Raw genomic sequence first — 10083 nt, 5'->3', positions numbered from 1 at the left:
GATGAACCTCAAACTGAATCTTCTTCGGTCTCCACTATTGCTGTTGCATGAAGGCTGTCACTTAGTCTAGTTATGTTTTGATTTGTTAAGCTCACTTGGATTATGTTGTAGTTATGTTAGGAATTGACGACTCTTGGTTGATGCATTGTTATTTTCATTTGAGCTTATTATATTTTGTTAAGCTTATTGGTTTAATGCTTTATATTGATTGGATTTTTAGTTTGGCATATGTTGAATTGTTGATTTATTGGATATGTTGATTGTTGAGCATATGTGATGAATTTTGTATTTTTTTTTATATTATTATTCATGTGAATGAATCAAATCAAATTTGTGTTGTTATCAGGTCGTAATCAGATCGTGTCGCTATCGTGTTGTGTCAACCCGATTCAAATCGGGTTGTTATCAGGTCGTAATCAGATCGTGTCGCTATCGGGTCGTGTCAACTCGATTCAAATCGGGTTGTTATCAAGTTCGTGTCGGGTTCGGGTTGGGTTCGGGTTTAGGTGTATCAGGTTGGGTTCGGGTTGGGTTCTAGCATTCCCTTATCAGGTCGGGTTCGGGTTTGGCCTTATCAGGTCGGGTTGATATCAGGTCGACCCGATAGCGATCCGACCCGCACGATTTGCTAGCCCTAATTGATAGTGGAGAAAAATATGTTATAATTAGTATTAGGAGTGATGAAAAGGTGAAAAAGTGTTATAATTAGTATTGGGAGTGGTGAAAAAATGAAAAGTAAGAATAAATAAAGTATTATTAGTGGTGGGGTAGTTGTCCAAAAATGGAAAGAAAGAAAGAGGAACTTATTTGGGGCATTTCAAAAAGGAAAAAGAGGAACTTATTTCAGGGACGGAGGGAGTATGTCTTAAATATTCCTCCGTCCCAGCTGAAATGTCTTGTTTTCCTTTTTGGGTTGTCCCACTTGAAATGCCCTGTTTCCTTTTTTGGCAATACACTCTCTCTCTGTACTTAATATTTAAATAATTTCTATCATCCCATTTTATCTACTTTATACACATTTCTTAATCTCCGTGCCGAAAAGAAACAAGACATTTCAGCTGGGACGGAGGGAGTAATTCTTATTATCTTTGAACTTTATGCACACGATTACATTACATATCAAATATAACCATACATATCTTTAAATTTATCCTTTCATATCTTATCTTGGTGAATAAATAAAAAAACTAAACATACAATGAACTCACTCTTGAAAAATCTATTTTTATTTTTCACTCTTCTCGCTCTCATAGTTCATTTTAACTTTGTACACATATTAAACAATATAATTAATATTATTTAAAAAATACAAATTGTATGTGATTATTCAATTTTATCTTTATTTATTCAATGTTTGATCATATTTAAATAAAATCATTTTAACTAAAAATTATAATTTAATTTAAAAAATAAACTATATATTAAAACGTCTAAAAAATGAATAATGGACTAAGGTGAGAGGCGTAATTTATAAAAAGCAAAAGCTTTTATTTTTCATATAATCGATGATGTACTATTTTTATCTAATCAATTAATCATTTCCCAAAATACAATATAGTGAAATAAAAAATGTAACACACGCATCACCAAAACCCTAAACCAAGATCTCAATATGTTGCCAAAACAATCAAAAAAAAAAAAGAAGCTCATTCCTACTTAATACAAACCTAACAAAAAAAAAATCAAGCAACACAATCAACATACAGAAACCAACTTTATTCAAAATAAAATAGCATAGTCGACAGATTCATCATCGTTCAAGTCTAAGTTAAACTAGAGCGAGAGAGAGAGAGAGAGAGAGAGAGAGAGAGAGAGCTAAATCTCCTTAAAAGCCAGAAACTCACCTTCCCTATTCTAATCAAAGGCAGCAGCACAAAAAAAAAATGTGGTTCATCGTCGTCGGAGACGAAGAAGGGCTGGCAACTACAACAAAACTAGAATTCAAGGAGGGCGACGGCTACATCGCCATCCCTAGGCACGTCTCCTACAGTCCTCGTTTTCTTTGGTCAAGCTTTCAACGCGGGATTGAAGAATGTTGATCATCGCTTGAGCTCTCATCACTTCAATCTTGAGCGTCTCCTTCTCCATCGAGATGTTGAGGATCTCGTTCTCTAAGTTGCTGATGAATTTCAGGTAGCCGGGTGGGACGGATTTCTCTAGGTTTGCGGAATCAAAGGTAGGCGCGTTGGCCGGGAGGTTGTCCTTGGAGCCTAGGGTTTCTAAGAGGGGGAATTCTAGAGGCGAGGAGTTAATTTTCGTCATCATCATCATCGAGGAGGGATCCTGACTCGTTGTGGTGGAGTCCTCGGATCCGTTGGCGTTGCTAGAGTTTGGATCATCGTGCTTTGATCTCTTACTATGGTCTAACGAGAGGGGTTCCGGGTCGACTGCAGCTCTCTCCCTCTTGCATAGGAAAGGGATGCAGGTGGACTCGACCGGATACTTGACGAGAGGCGGAGCAATGCTGAGGGGCTGAGTATCCTGCAACACATTTTCAGAGAGATTTATTTGGAAACCAACCAATAATTACAAAATCTCAATGATGCTCACAAAAAATCAATTCACAAGATAAATTATTAAAGCTTTCAGATTCAAGATTCAATGATGCTCACAAAAAATCAATTCACAAAATCTCAATGATGCTCAACAAATATTTAAGAGCTTCTTTAACATGCAGGAAAGATTCAAGATACCAACTGAGTTGCACAATAGCAAAAGATTATAGTAACAAATATTAGCAAAAAGGAAAACAGTTACAAACAATCATCTGTTATTTCCTCAACTAGATCTTTAGGTCTAATGACAGCATCTAATTTTCATTTCTACCTATTTTAAATACATAAATTATGAAATAACAGTGACCTAGAAAGTCCATTTCATTAAAGAAAACCATAGATTTCTTGGCACGTGTTCTTCTCGACTAAACATATCCAAGTCAAGGCCATGACTCCCTAAAGGAAAATGCTCATTACCGTGTGAACGTGAGACAAAAGCAGTAATCTGGTTCCACTCTCGACTTTTGTAGTTTAAGATACAGTGACTAAGAATCTTCAACTAATACAAGTTTTTTTTAAAAGAAGATTGATTTCTAAGGCAAATGATCACTCAAATTTCTTAAACAGCTAAAACAGTATCGTGCTGAAGTAGAGTCACGAACTATATAAAATATTGAATGGGGAAAACGACAAACATAAATTCAATGCAAAACCACTCAAATTAAAAGTTTTTCCACGTTATCGCAGATAAAGGTGCTGATCTTGAACCCTAGCAGGCATAAAATCACTAGCCCTATTTTTAAAAGATTCAGTAGAAAACGTTGCAGATGAAATTTTGCGGACTTCACCATTTATAAACCATACAAGAAAGTTGGGCGCAAATCATGAATAAACCGTGCACAAGTAAAACTTGATATCTCTTAAAGGAAGTGAAGAGTGAGACCTGGTCAAGGTCCATGCACTCTCCTCGCACTTCATCACCATTGGCCACGTCATCTTCCACATCTCCACCAGGAATCACAAGCGGGGCATCTTCATCCCATTCCTCTTCGATAAAGGGTGCATACCGGTCCCCATTTGGTGGTCCCAAACCACTCTTCTGGAAGATTCTACAGAGCACAAATGCATCCTAATCCACAAAATAAGAGAGGAATTTTATTTCAAGATTCATTACTTTTAAACGCAGATTCGTCATAAAGTTACAGCACGGAGAATCAATTGACACCTGTAATATGCCAGCAGTTTCCAATTCCGAATCGCAAAGCCTGTACTCGTGCATTACCCAATTTGTTCTCTTTCCATCAGGAGCACGCCCGCTATGGAAAACTAGTGTTTTCTTCATTCCAATTGACTGGTTCTTATGTCGCACCGATCGGTCCTTCCCAGTCGCTTTCCAATACCCCTTGCCAGTGGCGCGATTCAGGCGAGATCCATTACCATACTTCCTATCCACAGGGCTAAAAAAGTACCACTCTAGATCTCTCGTCTTCAGTGACGAGTACTCTTTTTAGGAAAACATACAATACGCGACAAGATTGTCATGATAAAAAAATGAATTAGGTTATCAAATATAGAAACTAGTTAGAAATAAATATAAGGATCACACTTTAAAGCGAGCACCAATGTGCGTAACAACACGTGGAGAACTCATTCCATCAGCTTTAAATGCAAAGCAACGATAAATACACAAACCACGTAAATCCGGTATAACCACAACATGCACGCATACGAACACACATATCTAATTTGCAAACACGCCATGCACGCATACTAACACTCACATTCACAATTACGTTTCATCGTCACATTCCTCTAAATCCATCCTCACCATATTCGGGCTATCAAAATTTCATCTTTATCCAATCCATTTTCATACAAAAACATCGATTCTCTTGTAGCACACATTTTTCACAACATAGAGACTAAACAAATCTAAACGGGCATGAATTGAGCTTGCATCTTTTCATCTCAAAATTCCTTCATGTGCTGGTGCTGAACTATCACACCTTATCATTAGTCACATCAATCTCATTTCCACAAACACACAAATCACCTTTACTTATACTTCAATTCACATACACATCATCCAATAGGGTTCAAATCATATCCAAAAGGGCCTCAAACGGAACCACCTTTCATGAATTCATCCAAAAAACAAATGCAAACTTAAACTTACACAAACTTATACATATAAATAAAACTCATCTAAAACTTCACTTCTTCATCTACACTTTATAAAATACAAATAAATCACACAACCAAAAAATCAAACAGGGAATTAAAAACACAAAAAAAAACCCACAAAACACAAATCATGAAGATTGCAACTTTACACCACCAACAAAACATGAATCTATGTCAATTATTTAGATATATACAAAAAGCTTATATCTTTATATACCAGCAAGCTCCCAAGGCTCAGATTTGTACACATCAATTTCAGTAACTGCTTGAAACCTGAATGGCTTCCCACAAACTTTCCTCCTCAAATAATACCTCACCAACTCCTCATCCGTTGGATGAAACCTAAACCCCGGTGCCAAAGAAGTCGGCGGAGGAGCCCCCATCCTCGGCGACGGCGCCGCCGACGACCCCACCGCCGCCACCACAACCTCCTGCCCCATTTCCATACCCAGATTTTTTTTTCCAAATAATTACACCAAACCCAAAAAAAAAACAAAAACAAAAAATCAGGATGGCAAGAAACCTCTTTTAACACATAAATTAGAAAAAGCCCAGATGAAAAAGTGCACTAAAAAAGGCACACACCCAGAAAAAAAAGAAAAGAAAAAAAAAAAGCTTGGGTTTTTTAATAGAAATGGAAGAAGATTGGAAAAAGGTTATGAAGGATTACGCAGAGAAACGAAATGTAGAATCGGATTTCAAATATTTTTGGGGGATTTTTTACCTAAATTGGGGGTGTGGATTTTGGCCAAAGGGTGAAGAAATGGGAGAGTGTGGTGTGTGGTAAGGATACTTGCTTGACACGGAAATCGAAAATCAAAGCCAAAAAAAAAGATGGAAAAGAAAAGGAGGAGTGTGTGACTGTGTGCAGCTGAGCTGTTACTCATTGTTTTTGTTGTTTTGGTAACGAAATTTTTTTAGTGTTGCCATAAATTACAATTTTTCTGTATTTTCCCTTACTTTTGGAACAATTCTGTATCTCTCTCTCTCCTTCCTCGAGGATAACGACTACCAAATGTTTTTTTATTTTTATTTATCCATCTTTTCCCTTATTATTCTTTTGGAAAAACTCGCGTCCATTGTTTAAAAGTACCAAAGGAATAAATTTACAATTATTTTATTAAGTATGTTTTATCATTGCATTATCTGGTGTACTTGATTTCTTAAATATAATTTATCCATTATTTGTGATCACGAGTTTATCCAATCGTATCAATAAAAGCATTGAGTAGACATATAATTGCCCGAAATTAATTTCATTATACGAGAAGGTTGAGATTCATAAAATAAAATTAATTTTACGTAGCGTTATATTTATTATTAAATTGAAGTTTTATTAAAAAGATAAAGGAAAAACCAGTGAAAGCACAAGTACGCAAACAAGGGCCCCGAGGCTCGAGAAGGAGCTCGTCAAAAGAAAGAAAAAAACCAAAATAGGAAACGCAGAAAGCCTAAAACTTCAGCGTACAGAAACTCAATCTCAACAATGATCCATATTGTTGCAGAAGTCGTCCATCTCCATTTCATCCGATCAACGTCCTTTGGAGATATTATTCATAACACAGATACTATCACTTCTGCTTTTATTGAAAACAAACTCCCTCGGCTTATAACCCATTTCCTCCGCATGACGGAGTCGATTCTTTACGTAGCGTTATATAGAAATTGAGCACAACTAATCTATTGACTTTATGCAAACCAATAGATATATAGATATAGTAAAAATGAAAAATGGAGTATGATCCTCGTGAGATTAAATGTAGAAGTGCAAGGATTTATAGGATAAAAAATAGTACAATAATATAATAAAACAAACATTAATATGTGATTTTCCTTTTTCATATTTCATTTTAATTTTTGATTCTCTATATTTGAAAGCAGAAAAAAAAATCCCGAATTTCATGATAATATATAAAATGATAAATAAACAAATAATATATTTATTGGCGTTGTTGTCACTTGTCAATACAATTTAAATCTAATTATTGTTAATTTATTAATGTAACGAAGAGACTAGAGAGAGGATAAGCCCTTTATTGTTGGGCCGCCTAGGCGCAATAAGAGAAGCCCATTTCTTATTAACAAAGCCCAATATCATGAAGCATTGTGCTTCAAATTGATCCATACGCAACCCAATATTTCATGATCATGAAGTAAAGAAAAGTATAGATATGTCATATATAAATCTTAAGGCCTTTTATGGAACTCCAGAAACAAAATTAATTAGATTTTGTTATAAATTTATAGTGAGCAATTTCATATAACATCAAACTTTATAAGAACTTGCAAATTCATCCATACACAACCCTACATTGCATTACATTTATCAATTTATAAACCGAAAATGTTACACAAATATACAATAGAGAATTAGAGAGAAACACACATTGCTAAAAGGAAACTTCACACTCGCTGATGACGTCTCCTAACCTCATTCCTCCTCTCTACTCTTCTTCTCCTGGCTTTCCGATCCAATATCTCATCAACAACCTCTTCTATTTTCTCAAAGTATCTTTCTCTTAACCTTCTGCAGCATAAAAATGTCCAAACAATGCTTCCTAATCCCACAACATAACCAAGAGCAACAAACACATATTCCCACTCTATCTCCTCATGCTTTGATTTTGATGGTGTTGAACCACTTCCATGACTAGTGTTGCTGCAACTTCTGTTGAGTGGGAAGCCACATAACCCGTTGTTCCCTTCAAACGAATCTGCCGAAAACGTTTGGAACTGAGTGCCAGTTGGGATCATTCCTGTGATATCATTGTGAGACACATTCAAGACTGAAAGGAATGTGAGCTTCGCGAGCTCCTCTGGTATTCTCCCCCTGAGCTGGTTTGCAGAGAGGTCGAGTGATCCGAGGCCCGTCAAGCCACCCAATGATCTTGGGATAGCACCAGTTAGAGCATTGTGAGATAAGTTGAGAAGATAGAGTGAGTTAAGGTTACCAATAGCATCTGGTATTTCTCCTTCAAAGTGATTGCAAGACAAGTCAATGGATGTAAAGTCAGGCCAAATCTTCACAAGCTTCACCTCTAACCCTTTGATTGTTAATGTCAGCTCATTCCGGTAGTACGAGTATACACTTTCTAAAAAGGACTGGCGGCCGGCCCTCACACGTTCTAGCATCATCATCCCTCTCCAACTTGTGAAGTTCAGTGGATCCAGAGTGCCACTGAAATTATTCGAAGATATATCCAAAATTTGAAGATTTGGCCAACTCTGATGGCATCTCAAGTCTCCATGGAATCTGTTGGAGCGCAGCACGAGGACTTGCAAGCTCAACGGCAGCGTGCAAGGGAAACCATCATCAAGGTTGTTGTTTCCAACATCCATGACCACTAGTTCTTTACAATTTGCCAGAGATTTTGGAATCTTCCCCCCTAACTTGTTGTGACTAACATCAAAGGTTTTCAGCTGACACTCACTAGAAAACTGATCCGGGATAACACCATCAATGTTGTTTCCCCTAAGATCGAGCACTTCACTCACAACATTCTTTTTGAGTAGGCAAGGAGGTATGGTACCACTTAAGTTATTGGAAGACAAGTCGAGAACTGTAATGTCGGATGCATTGCAGATGGAGGCTGGTATTACTCCTGTTAGGCTATTGTTTCCTAGCAAAAGGGAATTGAAAGAAACTGGGAGCAAGGGCAACTCATACAGCTGGTTAGAATGCAAGTCTAGGAGTCGAAAGGAAGGAATACGATAAGGCTTTTGCAGATCTGTGAGAAGATTCAGAGAAAGGTTCAACATTCCAATCCCAAGTTCCCAAATCCAACTTGGAATATCCCCACCAATACGATTGTTGGAGAGGTCCAAATCATACAAAGACGACTGACTCGTAAGATTTGGAAAACCATGGAGATTGCAGGATGAGAGGCTGAGGCTTGTTAACTGGGGAATTGAACTCATGTTGGTTGTTTCAACTGACAAATTGTTGTAAGAAAGATCAAGGCCAGTAAGCCTTCGAAGGTTTTGAATCTTTTGTAGCTGAAAACTGCCATTGAACAAGTTGTGGGAAAGGCGAAGAGAGTTAAGGCTTCGAAGCTGGAAGAAGGAATTAGGGATAGAACCTTCTATCCTATTACCACTCAAATCTAACTCAGCAAGATTAGAGACGTTTACAATTGTAAACTCTTCGATTTTTCCATTGAATCGATTATTGGATAGATAAAGAGCATGAATCGAAGGCAGGGTAAAGAGTTGGTGAGGAACACTGCCGCTCAATGAATTTCCACTTAAATCTAACAGAGAGAGGCTTATCAGACCTTCAAAATGCAAGTGCTCAACAGATCCTATCAGATTATTATCTCTAAGCCCTATGAATTCAAGTTTGCTGCACATATAAAACGAAGGAAGTGAACCAGTGAGAAAATTACCAGTCAACTCCAGCTCAATTAGGTTTGTTAGGTTGGAGAGCGTGGACGGAATTGGTCCGATGAAACCAGCGTAACCCAAATAGAGTCGCCGCAAATTTGTGAGGCGATGAATACTCGTCGGAATCTGGCTCGTGTAAAATTGAGTGTAAGAGAGGTCGAGATCCGACAAGTATGTCAACCGGAAAAGGCTTGAGGACTCACCGATTCCGCCGGAGATGGCGTTGTAGGCGAGGCCCAAGGTGACAACGCGGCCAGCGCCATCACATTCCACGCCGTGCCATTGGCAACAATCATGTGTTTCCGTCGCATTCCACATCACTAAATCAGGGGAGTCGGAAACATTGAAGATTAACTCACTCCTCAGCTCGAGTAACAATTGTTTTTGATCATCGAGGCATTCACAGTCCACAAATGTTACGAAGAAGAAGATGAGAAGCCAAGCAACAGCCATTGCAAATAGGACTTTTCTTTGAGTTGAGTTGAGACTTACTATATTTGCTTTCTATTGACTTTAAAATGACTTTTTTTTTTGTTTTTTTCTTTTTTGGTAGAAGACCAGAGTCGCCCATTGACTTGGTCTATTTGTACTATTTTAGAACAATGTAAGTTTTATTAGTATTTTTAACTAATTTACATATTCTTTTAAATTTATGTGTCCAAAAATTTTGTATCACTTATATTAATGGAGGTTTCTTCCTCTTATTGACAATGATTCGTTTTGTCTGAACACAAAAACTAAAAAATAAGTGTTTAGGATTATAAATAAAGTAAATAAACCATTTGTTTAGGGCGTAAAATAAGTTAGGTACGGGAATTAAAGATGATTAAAGGTCATAATTACTTCTATTTTTAGACTAGATCATTATCAATGGAAATGGAGAGATTATAATAAATGAAAAGATGGTCATTTTTATAAACTATGCAAATAATTGTCATATTTACAAAAATAGTGTAATAGTTCAATTTCATTATTTAACAAGACATTTATTTCCTTTATTTTTGTTTCATGGGTTCACATT

General features: G+C 37.0%; 2 protein-coding genes across 2 annotated transcripts; both read right to left on the bottom strand.

Annotated features, from left to right (window-relative positions):
* Positions 1 to 1701: 1701 nt before the first annotated feature.
* On the bottom strand, positions 1702 to 5582 carry LOC131006294 (NAC domain containing protein 50-like). The gene is made up of 4 exons (XM_057933492.1): positions 4897 to 5582; positions 3721 to 3998; positions 3439 to 3624; positions 1702 to 2481 (listed from the first exon to the last, which is right to left on the bottom strand). The coding sequence occupies exons 1-4, from the start codon at positions 5123 to 5125 to the stop codon at positions 1972 to 1974; spliced, it is 1203 nt and encodes a 400-aa protein (XP_057789475.1). The 5' UTR covers positions 5126 to 5582; the 3' UTR covers positions 1702 to 1971.
* A 1351-nt stretch (positions 5583 to 6933) lies between these two features.
* Positions 6934 to 9533, bottom strand: LOC131006291 (receptor-like protein 33). Its single transcript, XM_057933489.1, has 2 exons — positions 9266 to 9533; positions 6934 to 9188 (listed from the first exon to the last, which is right to left on the bottom strand). Exons 1-2 carry the CDS (start codon positions 9371 to 9373, stop codon positions 7083 to 7085), a joined length of 2214 nt encoding a protein of 737 aa, XP_057789472.1. The 5' UTR covers positions 9374 to 9533; the 3' UTR covers positions 6934 to 7082.
* Positions 9534 to 10083: the final 550 nt, after the last annotated feature.

This window comes from Salvia miltiorrhiza, chromosome 1, assembly GCF_028751815.1.
Source record: "Salvia miltiorrhiza cultivar Shanhuang (shh) chromosome 1, IMPLAD_Smil_shh, whole genome shotgun sequence".
NCBI lineage: Eukaryota > Viridiplantae > Streptophyta > Magnoliopsida > Lamiales > Lamiaceae > Salvia > Salvia miltiorrhiza.
This window is presented reverse-complemented; position numbering and strand designations above follow the sequence as displayed.